Genomic DNA, 22,195 nt, shown 5'->3' with positions numbered 1-22,195 from the left:
CCAGAGGTGAAAGTTTCAAAAAGTTATGAGCATCTAAAAAATGAACTATAATAGAAACAATTACACATGTTTACTTACTGCAGAATATTATCATCACTGGATTGTAACAACAACAGTTTAACAATAGTTTTCCATCAGTATTGTATTGGTTATGGGCCTGACCCTTTCCTAGATGGAGAGAATACTAGGGGATTTTCTTGAAGAAGCACAAGTAAATACTCAGTTACAAACTGCATATTCAAGGTGATATCTGTGTCTTAACAATCAACTCACAGAGGGATATGGTTCCACATCAATGCTATACCAGTGGCATAGGGTCTTGGATGAGTTCCATTGATTTCAGTGATATTGCACTGATGTAACAGAGGAGAATTTATTCCCAGATGATATGCTGCATAGCCGGGATAGCACAGGCAGTGGCTCAAGCTAACCGTTTGAGTATATGCCATGGGGGAGAGGATGAGTACTTGGGCAACTAGTCTTGAGCTGCCATCCATGCTACACTGCTATTTTTAGCACACTTGCTTGAGCTAGCGCAGACGCATCTAAATATCTATTTGAGCTGGGAATCACAACCCCAGCTCCAAGTGTACACGAAAACCCTGACACTACAATGAACATTGGTTACTTACCAGGAATGTATTTCCACAGTGTCCGCACACCACCCGAGTACCTTCTGGCTGAACTGGCAAGGCAGGCTGAGCTGGCTGCTCTTCCGGAATCAACATCACTGGACCAAGGTTAATGATGCGTCTACTGTGGTAGGAACATTAAACATATATGCCATGTCATTACACTAACGAGGGGAAGGGATGATGCATTTAGGTTATTAGCTCTGCAAGACCTTACCAAATATTTTATGACTGTAAAGTGGAACCTACTTCTTATTATATGTGCATCCAATTGAGCTCTCTCTTATTAGTGTTTTCCAAACAGGTAAGGAAGACACCATTTTCTTTACTGAAAGGTTATTATACAAGTGTAAATGGCGACAATTTCAAGAACAGAGACCTAGCCAGCAAACAGCAGAGTCCAGTTTGGGACACTGCCCCTCATGAAGAGGGGAGTATTGAGAGTGCAGAAAATCTGGGTGAGATGACCAGATATTCAAGATTGTGAACAGAGATACATGGCAATGGCTGGGGAAACACATAGCAGGAGTGGGACTCTCAATCTTGGCCTTCCAGCCAACATCCTTCCCCATTCAAACGCTCCTTTTCCTTCAAAATCAGTCATCTCTCCTCACCCCTTCTCCAAGTAGATTTCTCCTTCTTCTCATACGACTCTCTCCCTCTTTCCCACACACTCCAAGCCAAGACAGGCCAGGCAGCCTCCTTGCCTCTTCTGTGTCAACAGTCTCTGCCCACAAAGGGGATGCCCAACACTCACCTCAGACTGCTCAGCTTTGGCAAGCACTGAGAATATGCCCGATTTACAAGATCTCTCTCTCACACACACACACAAAACACCAGGTTTTGTAAATCTCACAGCATGAGGCTTGGACAGACTATGGGAGATCCCTGTTTATTTCCCAGGAGGTTTGCTCACCTGGGACCCACACAGAGGGCGACTCAGATGACATTAGCCATTCTTTATATCTATCCTCAAGTTGGAAATGGGAATGAGAACTGGCATAGTGTCATTCAAATGCAGAAGGTCAGAAAATACCAGGATTCCAGTACAGTTAAGCCCACTTAAGAGCAAAATCTATTTAAAGATAAAAAACTTTTTCTATACACGAAGTCATTTAGCATTAAGTTAGTCCTAAATAGCCCACTCTGTAGCAACTAGGGAAAAAAAATCAATTTTGAGCTCCAAAGACCATTTAATGTCAATATTGTCACATGCTTGGTTTTGTATTTTTAAGTTAACCAGACTGTATCATTTCATGTTTCCAGTTTGCTCACGTGGTTTGAACATACAACAAAGATGACAGTATATGAAGCAAAAATGCAGGCACAAAGAATCATCTAATCCACCTCATCCCGCCTCATCTATGCTGCCACAGCTCAGGTTGGGCCAGACCCCCTTCAAGTGTGGAAGGCAGGCAACAGTGGCAGGGCAGTCTCTGTCAAGGGCCCTTTCCTACAATATGCACACTCCCAATCTTGCTCTCCTTCAAGCAGAGCTGCTGAAGAAGCATATACTATTGGGACTGATGTTTTAACAAACTTAGGGAAATTGGTTTATTTTTGTGCTTCCTGATTATCTAGTACATTATTATGTGTTATGGATTCCTGCTTACTTAGATTTATTGGATGAAATCCTTGACTCCAATGGGGCTGGGATTTCACTTATTGTGTGAAAGTATGCAGTGGCATCTGGTGTGTCCAGACACATGCCTCTTATTTATTTTAGAATTCTAAAGATTCGCATAAACATCAGATCAGTTTATATTAACTAGTTTTTCTAAACAAAGAGCAGATATGTTCACTGACTAATTTTATTTTTTTGAGAAAGGAGTAGGAAGGATTTCTGCAATGAAAGATTTAACAAGTGTGTCATGTTATTCACCATTACTAAGCAACAGAGTTACTATAACACGAGTTGTGTATTCACCACTTTCCCATGGAATTACCATAGAACTGAGCTTGCAGAAAATTATGCACAATATTTCCCAGAACATTTAAATTGTTTCCCTACTATACTGTATGCTATTCACTTCATATATTCCTCATACAACTTACACAATAAACTATTCCATATTAAATATATTAAATATTCTTGAAACTGATATCAATCATGTTAGAGAAACAGATATTATGGCACTAGTAATATAGTTTTCTTCTTTGAATATGTTAACCTAATGAATCCAATAAATTGAGGTCTACACAGATCCATGGACAAATATTTGTGTAGTGTTAATGAAAGTGGACACACTTTGCTAAATGAATGACTAACAATGATATTAAAATATTTATAACATTCACATCACCATTGTATCTGTCATTAAGATTCTTTAGGTCTTACCAGTTGGGTCTTGGACATCCTATTCGCCGAGACGTATCCTTACAGATAAGAAGACAATTACATGGACATCTAACATATTTCTTTCCTGAAGGAGGGTTTTTGATTGGCTAGACAAAAAAAACCAACAAAACCATCAGAATTTTTATACAAAAATAGTGAACTAATTTTTTTTGCTAGTTTCCTAAGTATCTTAAACAGAGTAAATGATATGACATGAATCCCAGTTAAGAAAAGGGAAGTACAGGTTCTCTCCTTACAGGACAGAACATGACAAAAAATAAATAAATAAATAAACAAACAAACAAACAGGGCTAAAGTTTTAACAACAAACAATTAAAATTGTTGATCGGCACCCTAACTTTAGCTTAAAGAGTAGGAAAATGCTTTTGTCTCACTATTTAGCTGAAGAAGCATAACATTAAATTAGGTCCCAGTTCCATACATGTGTATGTTTGCATAAATTGGTGAATGCATGTTGTTTGAACTTTGTAGCCCTTACATTTGATTTTATAAAATGAATCCTAAGAACACTAGTATTTCATACACTGCCACTTGAATGTTTAAATATCCACATCTCCAAAGGGTTTATCCTCATTATTCTCTCAATCTATCTATCTACTCACTATTATATACACACAGCCTCAGTCAAGTAATATACAGTCTCTACTGAGAGGAAAAAGATTTATTTTTATATGTATATAAAACAAGCAACCAAGGATTTTGTAGCCTAGTGCACAGTGTCCAGTTCATATTTTAGAAACAGAGTTCAAAACCTACAAAGTTTAGTTTTATTCAACGTTTACTGAAATGTATTCTAAACAAATACTGCTGTTTAAGAGACAAAGCCTACCTGTCATACTTTGAGACTTAATCCCACTGACTGCAATATTCACATAAGTAAGGGAGCAAGATCTGGCACAAAAGCTAAGACCCTTTGGGAGTTATGTGCCTAAATACCTTTTAGAATCTGGACCAAAATAATTAACCGAATGGATAGACTGAAGTTACAATACAATATAATTTAGAACAAAATATCTGAAATATTATCTGCCTGTTTGTATAGCGCCTAACGCAATAAGGTCCTGGTGCATGAGAGGTCTCCTACGTGCTATGGTAATACAAATTAATCAAGAATAGTAAGAGAATCAGGTATCTTGTTCATTCTCTACGAGATAATCACAAACACCTAAAGCTAGGACCTGCATTTTTTATATCTCAGAAGTTCCTGCTATCAGCACATTTTTACGGCTAGAACAACCCCACTCCCTCTTTCCTTTTCAACAAATTAAAAATATATCTTTAAAAATATTTCAAGTTCTCTTAATTTTTTATGTGTTATCCAAAAGATGAAACTAGATGATCATAGTGTTCCTTCCTGGCCTAAGAATCTATGAAATATCAGTTTCTATCAGTGTATTCACACGTTAACTGACAGATTTCTAATGGAAAAGTTTTATCCTCGGCAGAGCTGGTAACTTACACTTATAGCTAAGGTTGCTCAACACTGCCCATTACAAGACAGTTTTCAATTACTCTGCCAAACTTTTTAGCTGACCTTTTCCCTGTCAGGTGACTGCCTCAGTCCAAATATTTTTGGAAAGTTTCAGCAAAAATGGTTCAGCCATTTCTGAAAATGAGGTTAGGGAAATTGGCGAAGTAACATATGCTAAAAAAAATTCTTACAAATATTTTTTCCAGCAGCTCTAGCACCTCCATTGCACTAGCTTTAGTGCCAGGGCTTGGAATTTGATAGGAAGTTAAGCTTAATGTCGGGACCATGAGAAATCATCCAGAGTTGGCCAAGCTCTAAGCCTTTGAAAGTCACAGCTCACACATGCTTGTAGAGTTTGGTAGCTAGAGTCTCCAAAGATTCCATCTGTACTTGGTATGCTCCAGAGCAGGGCTGCTGGAGACTTTCCTTGACATCGTTCCTCCAGATGCCAGGGGCTGCTGTGGCACCAAGTGCAAGAACTGAGGAGCAGGGTAGGGTAAGAACTGGTAGGGTAAGACTGGGATTGGCTGGGTGAGGAGGCAGGGACTGGGACCCTGCAGAGAAAAGGCTGCGACAGAGCAGCAGTAGACAGGTTTGTAACCACTAGAGAATGTGGAATCAACCTAGGATTCCTGAGTCTCAACAGTCCTGTGCTGTCAGTGAGCCACAGTCTCCATGTGTGGATGAGTTGGTTAAATTCAGTATAGGGACACGAAGCCCGTGATATAATGCTGATTAACGTGACTTGAGGAGGTGGTGGAATTGATGCCATTTGGAGTACCCCTCCACCACCCTTTCAATATTCTCTGCCCAGCCAAACTCCTCTAACGTGTATGGATGGGATTTCTGCTGAGTTGGGGAACCCCACTTAGGATCCAAAAAATTTTGCTTCCTCAATGTAATGGAATTTTTTTATTTCCGCTGCAAACATGATGCTCTGCACCCACCCAAGGGCAAGAGGCACATTTGTCCCTCACTGTGTAACACTGCAGTCCCGGATATGGGGAGCATAATGAAATCCATACTTACCATTGGTTGATTTTATAAGTATGTCAAGGGGACACTATAGATTTCAGGTCCTGAGAAAACTTGTTTTTTAAATAAAAGGGGAAGGGGTGGAGTTTATATATACAGCACAAAACTTTCTAAACAATGGTTAAAACTAAAGTCTTTAGAGTATTATTTAACAAAATAGTGCACATATTCAGCCAAATACACATATGCAGTCCATTGGGTAAATTAGGCATTGTGTTCCTTAATTTACATCTAAAATACTTATGACAGAAAAAAAATCGAGGTGTCTTATCTAGAAATACTGCCCCCTCTTTTCCTTCAACCCCTCCCCACCCCGAAAGCCTATCATTTCATGCTGTCTCATCTCTCCCTAAAACATCAGGGAGGTAGCTTCTGCTTTAACTGACTCTTTTAACCCTTTGAATTCCCACTTGCTAAGAATAAGAGATGGAAAGCAATATGCATTCCACCTGAAACAAATAGGCTTAGGAGCTTGAAGACTTTATTGCTTTTGTACATTTTCATTGCTAACAGATAACCGAGCCCACCTTGTGTCAATAATTCTTGAATAAACATGCTAGGTGATCAGTAATACTGATATATCCTTTCTACGTAACCAGGAGTTAATAGAATATATCAACAACAATGGAAAAATCTAAAAACCCATTTACCGTAGCTTCATTGCAAACTGTGCACTTAACAACATGTTGGTGAAGCTTGCCATCCAAATTGATTAGTGACTGGCACACGCGGCAGTTTATTACAGGAACACCACTGGCATCAGGACTGGCAATGGCGGTATACGGAGGGGGGAGTTCTGCTGCAAAGAAATGATAAAACAGTTCAACAACCAAACCAATAGGGTCAGAGTCACTCTACAGCAGAAAATATTTCCAGTGGTCACAATCGCTTAAGACACAGAATCAGAAAGTTAGTGGTTGGAGTTATCGTTTATCTAAAGTAATCACAAAACTGATTTACAGATTTTCCCCAATGTTCTGTATTAATATATTAGTCCTAGTTCTATAACCATACTGTAGAATACTAACAATACAGAAGCATTACATCACACACTGGGAAGGTGATAAGAGGTGACACGTCTGCCTCTGGACTACTGCATTTGTATCCAGGCACTTCAATACCAAAGATACGTGGCCAAATTCCAAAGAGTTCAGAGAGAAACAAAAACAATGATTGGGTGTGGGGGGGAAGAGGAGAAAAAGATTGACTTCTGGAGGAAAAATGAAAACAGATAATTAAAATATACATAGCTTGGGTAAGTGGGAAAGTCCTGGCAAGCATTTATATTACCTGAAGAGGATGCAACATTGGGACAAAAATTTTTAATGTGGCATACAAAAGGGTAATGCTAGAGGAAATCAGGTAAAATTTCAAGAAAGGAAATTTTTCCTGACTCCCAAGAATAGCTCCCCTAGAGTGAGCACTATGGATCCAATCCCACAAGGTGCTAAAAGTACATCCTGAGGGTTCTAAGAGCCCTCAACTTCCACTGATGTCAAAGGGCTTGGCTACACTTGAGAGTTGCAGCGCTGGTGGAGGCTTTCCAGCACTGCAACTTAGTAACTGTCCACACCTGCAAGGCACATCCAGCGCTGCAACTCCCTGGCTGCAGCACTGGCTGAACACCTGGTCTGCTTGGGGTGTAGCGAGTGCAGCGCTGGTGATCCAGCGCTGCTCGTCAGGTGTGGACACACACCAGCGCTGTTATTGGCCTCCAGGGTATTAGGAGATATCCCAGAATTCCTGTTCAGCCACTCTGCTCATCAGTTTGCACTCTACTGCTCTGGCCTCAGGTGACCCGCCCTTTAAATGCCCCAGGAATTTTAAAAATCCCCTTCCTGTTTGCTCAGCCAGGTGTGGAGTGCAATCAGTTAATCTTTCCAGGTGACCATGCCTCCACGCGGCAAACGAGCCCCAGCATGGAGCAATGGCGAGTTGCTGGACCTCATCAGTGTTTGGGGGGAGGAAGCTGTGCAGTCCCAGCTGCGCTCCAGCCGTAGGAATTATGATACCTTTGGGCAGGTATCAAAGGCCATGCTGGATAGGGGCCATGAGCGGGACACGCTGCAATGCAGGGTTAAAGTAAAGGAGCTGCGGAATGCCTATTACAAAGCCCGCGAGGGAAACCGCCGCTCCGGCGCTGCCCCCACGACCTGCCGTTTTTACAGGGAGATGGACGTGATACTTGGGGGTGACCCCACTGCCAATCTGACGACCACAATGGACACTTCTGAGCAGGGTGGGGGACAGGAGCAGGAGGAGGAGGAGTGGGGGGTGGAGGAAACTGAGAGTGAAGCTACTGGGATGGGGGAAGACACCCCAGAGTCCCAGGAGGCATGCAGCCAGGAGCTCTTCTCAAGCCAGGAGGAAGGTAGCCAATCGCAGCAGCCAGCACTTGGTGAAAGACAAGCAGAGGAGCGGGTTACCGGTAAGCGGCTTTTGTTTTCAGGATGGAAATGTTTCGGGAGAGGAGGGTGGGTTAAGGCTGCATGCATGCATGCCTAGATGTGGAATAGCCCATTGATGTGGTCTATCACGTCACGGTAATCGGCTGCGGTAATCTCCTCAAAAGTTTCAGCCAGACCGTGGGCAATGTGCCTGCGCAGGTTTATAGGGAGAGCCACTGTGGTCCTTGTCCCAGTCAGGCTAACGCGTCCGCGCCACTGTGCTGCGAGGGGTGGGGGGACCATTGCTGCACACAGGCAAGCTGCATAGGGGCCAGGGCGGAATCCGCATTGCTGTAGAAGACCCTCCCACTCTTCCCAGGTGACCCGCAGCAGCGAGATATCTTCCAGGAGTAACTCCTGTGGAAAATGTTGGGAGACTGTTCAGTGCAGATCCCCCCTGTAGCTGTTTGCTGTCCCCAACGCACAGAAACCCCTGCACAGCCCTGAAGCAATCAGTCCCCCTTACTCACCATTTCGTGGCTCCTGTTGGGTTATGTGTGCTCTGTTTGGGTATGGGAAAAGTATGCTAAAGTGAAAACTGTAAACTCCTTCAGTGTGTGGGAATTACTGTCTGGATGAGATAATGAACAATGCTAACCCTGTTAACTGTTGCCATTTTTGCCTTTCCAAAAGCGACCTTGACTGCTGGACTGCCCGTCTCCACCACTGCACAGAGACTACAAAATCTCAGGAAGAAGCCGCGAAAAACCAAGGAAGACATGCTGAAAACAGTTATTGATCACTCTACTAGAGAGAGTAAAAACCTGCAGGACTGGAGAGAAAGGGAAAGCAGGATCCGCCAAAGAAACGCAGTGGCCAGGAGGAAAAGCACAAAGCAGCTGCTAAGCATCCTGGCGCGCCAAGTGGACTCTATCCAGTCACTCGTAGCCATGCAGGCAGAGCACTACCGTGCTACTCCCCCGCCCACCCCGTCCCAAAGCTTTTTCCCTTGTGCCCCAATGTCAGCTCAAAACCCCCTTCCCCAGCATCCAGGTTCTTACCACCACCAGCTGCCTCCAACACCTGTACGTTCCCCAACCAGCCCTGAGAACTACGACCCTTACCCTCTGCACTCAACCCCCATCACCATGCAGTATATGCACCCTGAAGTGCAGCAGTCATTGCACAGTACTCCAGACAGGACAGGACAGTACTTGTGACTGTACAGTCCACCACCCCACCACCCCACCCCCTGCCCTTTTAGGTTCCTGAAATGTTGTGTGTCTGTCAAGGAAGTTTTTTTATTTTCAATAAAAGAATTCTTGGCTTTGAAAACAGTCTTTATTATTGCAGATAGTGAAAGATACCTTAGCCCAGTAAAGAAACAGGCACTGCAAATCATTTTAGGGATAATAGAATCCTAACAGTGTAACCACTGCACTTCACTCCTGTGCAAGGCAGCAAACATTATTGTTGGCTTTCAGCCTCAAATTCTTCCCTCAAGGCATCCCTAATCCTTGTAGCCCTGTGCTGGGCCTCTCTAGTAGCCCTGCTCTCTGGCTGTGCATATTCAGCCTCCAGGACTTGAACCTCGGTGGTCCATGCCTGACTGAATGTTTCACCCTTCCCTTCACAAATATTATGGAGGGTACAGCACGCGGATATAACCGCGGGGATGCTGCTTTCCCCCAAGTCTAGCTTCCCATACAGAGATCTCCAGCGAGCTTTTAAACGCCCAAAAGCACACTCCACAGTCATTCGGCACCGGCTCAGCCTGTAGTTGAACCGGTCCTTGCTCCTGTCAAGCTTCCCTGTATAGGGTTTCATGAGCCAAGGCAGTAACGGGTAAGCGGGGTCTCCAAGGATCACAATGGGCATTTCGATGTCCCCTACTGTGATCTTCCTGTCTGGGAAAAAAGTCCCTGCCTGCATCTTCCTGAACAGGCCACTGTTCCGAAAGATGCGTGCATCATGCACCTTTCCAGGCCAGCCTGTGTAAATGTCAATGAAACGCCCACGGTGATCCACAAGCGCCTGGAGAACCATAGAGAAATACCCCTTCCGATTAACGTACTCAGATGCTAGGTGGGGGGGTGCCAGAATAGGAATATGCGTCCCATCTATCGCCCCTCCACAGTTAGGGAAACCCATTTCTGCAAAGCCATCCACAATGTCCTGCACGTTCCCCACAGTCACGGTTCTTCTTAGCAGGATGCGATTAATGCCCTGCAAACTTGCATCAACACGATTCCAACGGTCGACTTTCCCACTCCAAACTGGTTCCCGACCGACCGGTAGCTGTCTGGAGTTGCCAGCTTCCAGATTGCAATAGCCACCCGCTTTTCCACCGTCAGGGCAGCTCTCAATCTTGTGTCCTTGCGCCGCAGGGTGGGGGCGAGCTCAGCACACAGTCCCATGAAAGTGGCTTTTCTCATCCGAAAGTTCTGCAGCCACTGCTCGTCATCCCAGACTTCCATGACGATGTGATCCCACCACTCAGTGCTTGTTTCCCGAGCCCAAAAGCGGCGTTCCACGGTGCTGAGCATTTCCGTGAATGCCACAAGCAATGTAGTGTCACACGCGGCAGGCGACTCGATATCATCGTCGGACTCCTCACTGTCACTTTGGAGCTGAAGGAAGAGCTCAACTGCCAAACGTGTTGTGCTGGCGACACTCATCAGCACAGTCCTCAGCAGCTCGGGCTCCATTTCCCACAGAAATCACGATTCACAGAGAGAGAGTAAAACACAGCAAGAGACTCACAATGGCGCCAAACGTGGCCGGAAAAACTGTGACTGCTGGGATGTGAAGCGATGCACCACAGGGCGTTGGGACAGGAAGTGGAATGACCCACACCCTTCCGTCCCCTTCCCACAACCCACGGCGCCAAAATGGGACGAGGTGCTCTGTGGGATAGCTGCCCACAATGCACCTCTCAATACAGCGCTGCAAATGCTGCAAGTGTGGCCACACTGCAGCGCTGTTAGCTGTCAATGTGGCCACACACCAGCGCTGTCCCTACACAGCTGCACGACCAGCGCTGTAACTCCCAGCGCTGCAACTTTCAAGTGTAGCCAAGCACAAAGGGAGTGGAGAATACTTGGCACTTCACAGATTCAGGCCCTTTAAGAATGTGGATTAGTCCCTTGAGGGAAATTTGTGGAAAACAATTCTGCTTTTGGCAGTAGTAGGCTGGACTGACCAATCTTGGGGCTTCAGCTTTCAGCAGTCACTCAGACAAGTTTCGGGATTATGGGGAAGGTATTTGGTTGACTGGGACCGTAAATGCAAATGCAGCTTATGTAATGGACTAAAAGGAAATGTTAGTAATTTAAAAACAGCAGCTCAGCATGATGAGGGACCAAAAAGGCCTTCTGCCCTTTTGAATTACCAGATTTCCCTTTCTCTATCCCAGTGTCTGAGAGAAGCCAGAAAGGCAATAATGTACTAGGTCCCCACTACAGTTTATACCCATGTTCTTAAATAGGGAATTGCAATAGGCAATAGAAAACACAGCCTAATGCATTACAGTAATGCTGCAAAATTCATTTAACCACGACAGTCCTAAGTAAAACTTTTACTGGAGATAATAGCTTAAGTCTATTTTAGTCACTTTTTATGTAAATTAGTGTCTTGAAATGAGAGCACTAAATATGTGCATGTGTGAGGAGGAGGAGGTAAAAATTACTGAAGCCCAAGGCTTGAAAACAGCATAAAGTAGGAAGTGTGTACAAAAGAGCTCCCCTTCAAACGGGGAGCCAAGAGACACCGAATAAACTATACAGTAGCTCACAGCCGAACTATCAACAAATGTTTCAAAGAAACCCAGAGTCACATCGTATTCCTACAAAAAAAATGCAGCGTTCAGCAAAGCAGCAGCTGCTGGAAAGAATTAAAGGGCTACTATTAAAGCTGACAGGCCCAAATTTAATCCTACTGGTTTGTTTTAGCTTAGCTTGGGGAGACACTATATAGGGTAGTCAAGTATCCGGTTTTCAACCAGGAAGTCCGGTCAGGTCTACTGATTGGACATCCAAAGTCCAGTTATTGCAGGCGGGGGAAATGGGGAGGCACTGGGTCATCACCTGCACCAACCCCTACTCAGCCGTAGGGTTGCCAACTTTCTAATTCCCGAAAACTGAACACCCTTGCCCCGCCCCTTCCCTGAGGCCCCCCCTCCCTCCCTCCCTTGCTTGCTCTCCCCCACCCTCGCTCATGTGATCATTTTCACTGCAAGGCCCAAACAGGCACCAGGAGAAGGCCAGGAGCTGCAACAGTTTGAACACGGGAGATGGAATGTGTGATTCAAATACCCGGCATGAAGGTTGCACCTCAGAGCAAAGGGGTTGGAGGCTGGCCACCTGGCACTGAGGGGGCTCTGCTCTGCCTGGGCCCCGGGGCTGCTGGCTGAGTTTTATTGTCTGGTTTTACTGCCTTTTTATTTTCTCTCTCTGACTATGATGGTGCCCAAGAGGACCCCACTCTTCCAGGGGCTGAATAAATCATCCAGCTGGGAAGGGAGGAGGGTGGGCTGGAGAGAAAAGATGGGAGAGGGTGGAGGAGAGAGGATGGGGAGGGAAAGAGGCTAAGGACGACAGCAGAATGGGGGTGAGAGAGGGCAGCAAAGGAGAGAGGAGGGGGCATGGGGGTATGTGGGGTGGATGAGGAGGCAGGGGGAGGCAGAAGGCTACAGGTGCATGAGGATGTGGGGCGCACAGAGGTGTATAGGGACATAATGGGAGTTCAGCAGTGTATAGAGGTGAATGGGGTGCAGGGTTATGGGTGGAGAAGGACATAGGGTGGCAGATATGGGAGGTGCAGGGGGTTGGGACAGGGAGGGATGAGGGTGCAGGGGATGGGACGGGGAGGGATGCAGTGAAGGGGATGGGGGTGCAGCCCTATTCCCAGCACTCAGAGATGGGGATACATACCTCAAACTCCTGGGTGCAAGCGATGGGGCGACACACCATGGTTCGCCACAGGGCAGTGAGGGCACATGCCGCAGCTCAAGCCCAGCCACAGGAGGAGAGTGAGAAGAGGGCTGGCAGCAGCAGCAGAGGCACACACCACAACTCCTCAACAGCCACCTGCTGAGCGCTCACAAATAGCGCTAGTTTGTCCCCTGCCCTGACCCGGCCAATGAGAGCTGCTCCTGCAAGAGGGGCAGCACACAAACCCCCTTGGCCACACCTAAGCCAAGGAGCCAGACATGCCGGCTGCTTCCCGGGAGCCATGCGGTGTGGTGGCTACCACTGCGAAGCACTGCCAACTGGACAGTCATCGGCCCGGTCAGCAGTGCTGACCAGAGCTGCCAGGATCCCTTTTCAACCGGGTGTTCCGGTCGGAAACCAGACACCTGCCACCCTACTGAGCCAGGGCTGCCTCCTACCTGTGTCGGGCACCTGCAGTTCCCAGCCCTGGCTCCGCAGACAAGTCCCTTCCGATCGGAGGGGGACAGGGGGAGCAAATGGTGGGTGGGGCCTTGGAGCGAAGAGGTAGGGCAGGGGAGATTCCAGTACTCCTGCTGGAGTGTCCGGATTTTAAATATTACAAAGTTGACAACTCTAACACTATACCTCATTCTTTCCCTCCATTTTTGTGAGTAGGTAGGGTACTGAAGTACACAAAAAAACCTACAATATATTTCCTAATGATGAGAAATCACAATCTTCTAAGATGCTATTAAAGCCTGTTTCTTTGCTGTGTGGCCTACAAACAATCTAACCAAGACCTTCGATTTGTTTGCATTTTTGGGTGCATGAATGTGAAATGTCTCTCTACGCTGAAAAAATAAAACAAAACATAATTTTGGTAAATTTCAGACTCAAGTCTACTATCATTTGCACTGGCAAAATTCTGGAGTAACCCACTGACGTATATGGAGTTACTCCAGAATTACGCCAGTGCAGCTGAAAGCAGAATCTGGCCCTTCATTAATTAGGATAGGCTCACTTTCAGAACCTCAGCCTTACCATCACCCTTTGCAGAAACCAATACACTCTTGAAGATTTTTGGAGTAACTTCAGAACATTTTAATGATTGGTTGTTTTCTGAAGAACTGCAGTGCCATCTGGATTAATGCCCGGGCATGCCTATATGCGGAGACACAAGTTAAGCTCTCCACAGTCTCAGTTCAAGACTATACACTAGTAGAGACAGAAGCCGATACCATAATCCGTAAGAACCCAAAATAAATACTTTTGGAGTCTGGCAATATTTTCTACTGCACCCACATTGTAAATAGATCAGTGTAATAAAAAAAAAAAACCAACTGTAGATGACTGAAAGTTGGGACAATCAGACAGGTGGTGGTGCCTGGGCTATTGCTGCTACCGCTCCCATAAACACCTTTCCAGCATCGGGCAAGCTGCCTACCACAAAGCTGGCTCATCTGTTGAGCAGCCAGTTCTAGCCAAAGAAGGGCCAGCTCAATAACGTCTAGCGGGCGAAGAAGCGAACTAAGAACAAGGGGGAGACCCAAGGACCCCTGGATACAACTGGCAGAAATCATAGGGATGCATAAGAGTTAGAAAGATCCCCTGGGTCTGGTATTTACATTCTAGTTCACCAAAGAGGGTCATATAAGGTTTCTACAGAAGCCATTATCTTTGTGAAATGAATGTGCAGATAATATGTAAGGAAATATATACACACACACTGCAAATCATGTTCTTAGGCCATTGTAGTTAAAGGCAGGTCACCCACAGGCAGTGTGCCTTACGGCAGGTTTCACAAGACAGGAAGTGGGAGACACTCATCTCCCTAGCTGACAACTGTGTATTGCTTGTCTTACAAATGGAATGCTATTTGCATACTGAGTCAAATGCTAATGAGAAGGTTAGGATTTCAGGAGAAGAAATTAACAGAAAGAGGTGAGCAGCTGGGGGGTAGGAGCTGTATATAGGAAGGGTCCTACCAAATTCACAGTCCATTTTGGTCAATTTTGTAAATTTCATGATTTCAGCTATTTAAATCTGAAATGTCAGTGTTGTAATTGTAAGGGTCCTGACCCCAAAAAGAGGTAGGGGTGAAATCGAAAGGTTATTGTAGAGGGGTTGCGATACCGCTACCATTACTGCGGCGGTGCTGCCTTCAAAGCTGGGCAGCTGGACAGCAGCGGCTGCCAGCCAGGAGCTCAGCTCTGAAGGCAGAGCTGCCATCAGCAGCAGCACAGAAGTAAGGGTGGAATGGTAGGGTGGTATTGCCACCCTCACGTCAGCGCTGCTGCCTGGGCCCTTAGTCAGCAGCCGCCACTCTCTGGCCGCCCAGCTCTGAGGGCAGCAGTGCAGAAGTAAGGGTGGCAATACCACAATCCCCTCTGAATTAACCTTGTGACCCCCCCCCTGCAACTGCCTTTTGGGTCAGGACCCCCAATTTGAGTAACGCTGGTCCGCCCTGTGAAATCTGCATAGTATAGGGTAAAAGCACACAGAAGACCAGATTTCATGGGAGGGGAGACCAGATTTCACGGTCTGACACGTGTTTTTCATGGCTGTGAATTTGGTAGAGCCTATATCTGAGGAACAAAGAACTGTCTAATATATCTAGGGGTGCAGAAAGAAGCAAGGGCATCCTTCATCAGGAGGAAAGCTGCCAGCTCATTTGGTCCCATAAAAGGAGGATCTCAGCTTTCCTAGTGGAAAAATGCTGTGTGAAAGACTTTGGTTAAGCAGTGCCTTAACAGACAAGAGGGCATCGTGTTAGTTAAGCTTAGTTTCTAGAATGCACCTTCTGATTTTATTTTACATGTAACCCTTTGTTGTCAATATTTCTGTTTGCTATCACTTGAATCTCTGTTCTTTGTTATACTTACTCTCTCTAAACATATCTGAATGCTGTGTGTTAAGCAAAGCTGGGTTCTAAGGTGTAACTAGTAAGCTGCAGTGTACTGTTCCTTTAGGAACAGTGGGCCTGCTAATTCTGTGAGTGTTCAGTGGTTTAGGGGGCTGGACACCATAGGGGGGGAGTTTGGAGGACTCAGGGGTTGGAGTGTGCCTATTGCAAGCCTGCATGAAGGACAGCAGACCCCACAGGGGCTGAGAAGGGTGTGCAGGTGTCGCCTGTGGCTGGGAGTTGGCCCCTGGCAGGTACAGACAAGGCTTCCCCATGCTAAGGGCAGGTGATAGCAAGATGCCTCACAATCCTAGGTATACTGAGAAGAGTCACAAAGGGACGCCTGCCTTCTGATCCTAGCTGCAAGAGCAATTCACTGTGAGGTTGTAATCTCTGCCTCATTTTCCCCTTTCATAAAAGAAGGGTGGCAACAAGTGCCAGGTATTGTGTTGTGACAATTGTTTGCAAAATGCTTTAAGTCCTGGAGATCACCAGAATGCACACAAAAGTTCCCAGTGTCTGGGAGCCTACCAGCCCACAGAACTGCTGTTTGCCTGGAGAACTGTCCTTGCATGCCCTTTTAAATATTGGCAACTATGCTTGATGGAATCCAACACAAGCAGCAATCTTCTTCCACTGCAGCAGAAGTCTGATGGAGACCTGAGATTGGTCAAATAAGATTTGTAATGGAAAGAATCACTATCATAGCCCCATATTAGAGCTGTTTGGCTCCCAGGCGAGCAGCACAGATTCTAGTATCCTGCCACATCAGCTACTTCCAATACCTCAAGATAAATTATGATTATCTTTTAGAATGGCACTGGACCTGATGTTCACATCTGAGCTAGAACAAGGCTTATGAACTGGGCAAAAATATCCACCAAAAATGAAGAAAATATTGAGGCTATAATCTTCATGCTAAAAAAATGTATTTAGAGGAGTTCCAAAAACAAATCAATACCAGGAATTAAATTTCAGCAAAGAGTATGTTGTGATGAGAAGACAAACAGATTCCCTAGCAGGGTTAGGAGTCTGCCAGTCATGAACTCTTAATAGAAATGCAGACAGCTTTCAAAGTACATTAATAAAGCACTTACAGATGGCTTTTTTAACAGTCTGAATTTCAGACAAAATAATTGTGGCACTTATAAGATACAATATACTGAGAGCAGTAAAACAGTTCATATGCGTAGGCCTAGTATTCCTGATATCCAGTCATTTCCAGCAAGTCTTGTTTTTACAAGCCATAGATCTTTTCAGAGCACATGTGATGAAATCTTATTCCTGCTATTGACATTATGGTTTATAGCTACTTTATCAATGTTACTTCTAACAAAAGAAAAACAACAGCTACATCATATCATCAATGACAGCAGAATGCTCTCTGCTATGCAGAGTATCCTAGTTCAAGCTAGGAGGTGGGTCCCTTTCTCCCCAGGATAGGAATGTTGTGAATGTGGTAAGGTACTGGCTTCCTAGGAAGCCATACTTCACATTACTCTTGAAAATCTTCCTCTGCCGGACATTCAGAAAGGTAGAGACCATCTCCAAAGGGATCTGCATCCAGGTTTCCTCACAGGGAGCTGCTGTGATTCTGGGCCTAAAAAGGGGCATGGAAAGGGAGAGGGGTATATAGAGTAATGAAGAATACGTTGAGAAAAAGAAGTTATTGCTCTATTTCAGTGCCTCTCAAACTACAGTCTACAGCCATCCAGTGGTCTGCAGAGCCATTGATGGTGGTCCACAAAATAAGGCAGACAGGTGGTTAGGGACTCAGGCAGTTAGTGACTGGGAGATAGTCCAGAAGAAAGTTCCCCTCAATGTGCACTGCAGAATAACAAAGCTAGAGGACCACTGCCCTACATCAAACAATCTTACTCCTGCCAGTAAGAGGTTATAATCTAAATCCTGCCCTGGCCAGCAGAATCATGGCCCAATGCATCCTCTGTCATAGGCATGGTGCTGGATTATTTCTCTAGAGTGAATTCTGCTGCTTCTCCTCTCAGTAGGAATATGCGTGCCTACTATCTGCTCGCCATAGCACGCACACTTGTAGGTTAGGCATTTCCAACTCCCTAACTCAACAAACCAAGCCCTTCTGGGATATGATAATCCCTACCACACTCTGTGTACTTTTGAGAGATCCTGCCCTGCGGCTTGTGTGAAGAGAAGATACTCCCTACCTATCGGTGCTTCCAATGCATCACATTGAGCCCTGGGGGTGTATTACCATCCACACACTCCTCATTATTAAAAAGGTGGTTCTTCCTCTTAGAAGACTTCATAAATAAGAACATAACTAAGGCCTTTCCAGCACATAAAAAGTGTATCCAGCATCTGCTAACCTGAAAACTAAGCCTGCTAGCCTAGGTGAAAGGGTGTGAAAGCTGAAGGTGGGAACATCTCCTTCTTTCCATTGCCCACGCTCCTGCTGGGTCCTAGTGATCCATGGATTTTCTTGCTTGCTCAACCAGCAGGCATGATCCACTGGGTGCTCCCCCATGATCTACTTTTGGCACCTCACCACTGAAGAACTCCTGCTTCAGCATCTCTGCAGCTCCTAAAACATACAAGAGAGAGGAGCTTCTCCTGCAGGTCTCCTGAGGTGTATGGGACAGCCTATCTAGTGGTGTGTAGCTAAACAGTTTCAGATTACAGAATGTGCAACCGTAACTCTGCCCCTTGTGTGTACACATTACAGTGCAGTCTTTGTTAGTTTAACCAGCAGCCATATATTATACATTTTCTTTTTAACTAGCAACTTGCCTTCCTCAAGGGTAATTGAGGTAGAGAGGCAATTAACTAGGAAGCTACAGCAACTTAGCCTACATACTGTATGCCAGCAAATTTTCACTATTCCTTTAAGCCATACTAGCAAAACAAAATAATTTCAACTTTCATGTAAGTGATTTACACAGACGATCTGGCATACATACTTAGCACAACAAAATGCTTAAGGACCCTATTAACACATGGATTCTGCACCCTCTCTATGGGAGGAGTATAGAATGTATTAATAAAAATATTACATGCCAAAAATCATTCCAACTTGTTGCTTTCTCCTGCCATCTGAACGTGAAATTTAAATACTGGGCTCTCTCACAAATTTTCACTGATGACATCATAGAAACTATTAAGTAATAATATCAACTGGCATGAGAATCATATTTAAGAAAAGTGCTACAGCATAGGCTTATATCTGGGTTCAAACCCAAGTCATAGCACTGTTTCATTCACATTACAGAATTAATAATCACATTTTCAAAATACTCTGAACTGTACATAGAGTAATAGTTACAAAACAAAGACTCCTAGGAAAAAAGTAACTGAATATGAGAATTCAAGATGCCCGAAAACCAATATACTTTAAAGCTAAGGAGGTTATAAATATAAGGAGTGAAGGCAATCCTGCATAATTAGATCCCAGAGAAAGAAAATCCAATCTCCATGATCTCTGTTTTGAGGCCTGTGTTACTGGTTTGTGTAATTAAGAATGCTAGATGATGGTTAATGTTAACCAAGAGCATAGCAGAGCTACATTTTCATATCCAGCCTTGATTTTCTGACAGTTTAAAGATTACAGTATACAAAATACATATTTGCTCACTTGTAGCATTTGTCCGCTTTCTTTAGTACTCTCATCTACAGTGTATTCACATATAAATCACTTTTTGGTTTAGATTTAGATACTGTTTAATCTGTATGTAAAAACTGGAGATCCTAATTTGTAACAAGCCTGGTAAAAATAGAGACCCAAATCTGCTCCTATTAAAGCCAGCCAGAGTAGGATTGGAACCTCATACTTTAAATGCTGCCACTAAAGCTGCACTAATCTCATTTAGTTTAGACAGTCTGATCTTTTTCTAACATTCTGTTTCATTCAAGAGGTTTAACTAGTTTAAAAAACATCTATACCAATGTGTTTTGTAAACCATAGATTCATAATTATATTCAATTTTTAGATCAAGTTTATTACTATTCCTAACTCCAAATCTAAGTTACTTGCTTAAGTAAAAATTAACTCCCTCTTACTGAACAGACAACCTTTACCAACAGACCAATTTTATTACACCTATAGAAGAGAGTTCAACAATACAGCATTAATCTGGATCCCACATTCACAAGTCAATGATTTACTGTATCAGACTTGCTTTTTTTGTGTGTGGCCTGCAAAACCAAACATGCAATGACATGTGTTAGTCACTTTATTTGGTATAGATGCTATTGTACAGAGAACTACTCTCTAGTACCAGTTTGTTCACCAGACTAGAATTCCACCACCTATGTCTACTGGTACAAGGCTTTGATGACCATTGGAAATTAAATGGGGTCTTTCTATGTCTTTGTTCCATTTGTTCCAGTTTGATTCTTTAAGATATGCTTGCAGGTAAGATTCTCTCCGTGTCCTATAGTTCATCATACTGAATTTAGTTACTCACAGTTAAAATATCCTTTGGTTTAATCCCATCTCTAATTAATGGGAGGACTAAAATCCAATAATTTACCTTTTAAACTCCAACGTGTGAATCTGTGGTTATAACTATACCTGTACCTGTTCAAGCCTACTCTGCAGTTGTGAACAACAAAAAAAGAAAAGAAAAAAGTTCAAATGTGAACACACTCAGCGTTGTTAGAAATATGCTCTACCCTGCCTTTTAAAAGCATCATCCATTGTTTCTCAGCTTTTTCTTTGCTGCCCAAATTTCCATCCAATAAAGAAAGTGAGACTACTTTTGCTACCTGAGAAACTACCATTTGTTTATTCCTTTCCTCCTTCATCCTATTGTTCACTAAACTATACACATGCCTGCTTGTCTCAAGGCCCAACAACTACCCGTCCCCCTCCTCAAGGAAAGGCAGTCCCATCAAAGAGCAGCTATCAGCAATCAGGCACAAATCAGATGTGATTTTCTCTAAGCCCAATAATAATGTCAGCATTATTCCCTCTTAAGGCAACTCAAGCAAAAGATATTGAAAGGTAAAAGGTACTTTCAGCTCCACAATAAGTTTAGTGTCACTTTTCACTAAGGTGTTTCACAAGCAGCACCAAAAGGTGCGCGGATTTTTAAATGAAGACTAATTACATATGCAATATCCCACCTAGATTTTTATTTATTTATTTATTTACAATTTTCAGTATAAAAATAATTACTGAGATCTGAAGTGAGGTAAAAAAATGACTTGCTCGTGGGTTGTAGGAACAGGGAACCCCCAGGTCAGCAGATGGGGGGGTAAGGGGGGGAATGATGAGACTTTCAATGACAGATCGCATGGTTTTTCTTGTTTGTTTCTTGAGCAACAGCCTCTCAAGGACATAGGAACAATGTGTGCACCAAACACGCCCTGGCTCCGCCTAGGCCAAGCAGCAGTTGCTGAGCGACGCGCGTTAGGGTCTGCACGTTTGACTCGCCGCCGGTAACAATGCACTGATGGCTGCTGCGGAGAAGCCGGGAATGCGGCACGTTGCAAACTCATCGTGCAGCCTTTCCCACCCTGCCCCCCGGCAAGAAAATACCCCAGCCTCCGGGGCACGCCGAGAAACCCCTGCAGGGCCAGGCCAAGCTGCGGGACCCACCAGCTGTGCCAGACGCCCACCCTCTCCCCCCGCGCAGGCTGGCCCGGCGCAGGGCAGCAGCGGGGACTCACCTCTGGGGCTGCTCTCTGCTAAATAGGGCGGCGCGGTGGGGGTGACATTGCCGGAGCTGGGCGCGGACAGCAGCGGGGAGCGCTCGTCCACCCCGTCAGCAGCCATGACTACTGCGGCAGCAGGGCAGGCTCAGCCCGGGGAAGCGCTCTCCGCGCTCGCCCGGCGTGTGAGCGTGTCACAAGGCACTGGAGCGAGGGGGAGGGGAGCGGGACCAGCAGCGCGAGAACGGGGGCAGGGCCTGGGGGCAGAACCAGGAGAGGGAATGGGACCTCAAGGGGGGAGGGTGCGACTAGCTGGGCTCTCAATGGCACAAGCTAATGAGGCAAAGGATGGGGAAGGACAGAGCTTCCATTCCCTGCAGCCTCCGCCAAAACTGATGGGGGGGGGATAACTCATGTGGCAGCTGTTTTTGTTTCCCAGGGCAGCTAATGCCTGAGCCTTAAGCTGAGGGTGGCAGGAGGGAGCGACTGGTGTTCAGGCTCTCCAAGTCCTCCCAGGAGAAACTGGGACAGGAGCAGGAGAGAGAACACCTGTGGCTGCCCAGGCCATCCCTGCAGCAGGAGAGGGAAACCCTGGCACCTTGGGGTTTGTTATGAGGGGGTACGTCTACACTACGGGACTATTCCGAATTTACATAAACACACAACCCCTCTCCTCCTTGCTTGCTACTCCTATTCTCTCACTATAGTGTCACTAGTCAAGAGCTGTCTTTTGCACCAACTGAAGTTGGTCCAATAAAATATAGCACCTCACCCACTTTGTCTCTCTAATATTATAAATAAGATTTTCGTTCCAGAATTGTTTGTAGACACTATTAGCATAGAGAGATAA

General features: G+C 45.1%; 1 protein-coding gene across 2 annotated transcripts in view; it reads right to left on the bottom strand.

Moving 5' to 3' along the window:
• PIP4P2 (phosphatidylinositol-4,5-bisphosphate 4-phosphatase 2) overlaps window positions 1–21,724 on the bottom strand; it is a 59,600-nt gene extending 37,876 nt beyond the window's left edge. Inside the window, exons 1-4 of one of the 2 annotated variants that reach the window (XM_045006191.1) lie at window positions 21,364–21,724; window positions 6,148–6,293; window positions 2,971–3,077; window positions 633–756 (exon numbers count right to left, since the gene is read on the bottom strand). In XM_045006191.1, coding sequence (XP_044862126.1) covers window positions 633–756; window positions 2,971–3,077; window positions 6,148–6,293; window positions 21,364–21,469 — 483 coding nt within the window. In that variant the 5' untranslated portion in view covers window positions 21,470–21,724. Of the gene's footprint in view, window positions 1–632; window positions 757–2,970; window positions 3,078–6,147; window positions 6,297–21,363 lie in introns of both variants that reach the window. The other variant, XM_045006190.1, reaches the window with a different exon arrangement.
• Window positions 21,725–22,195: the final 471 nt, after the last annotated feature.

The sequence above is a fragment of the Mauremys mutica genome, chromosome 2, assembly GCF_020497125.1.
Source record: "Mauremys mutica isolate MM-2020 ecotype Southern chromosome 2, ASM2049712v1, whole genome shotgun sequence".
Classification (NCBI taxonomy): Eukaryota; Metazoa; Chordata; order Testudines; family Geoemydidae; genus Mauremys; species Mauremys mutica.
Note: the sequence above shows the minus strand (reverse complement) of the source record. Positions and strands in the feature narration are given on the sequence as shown.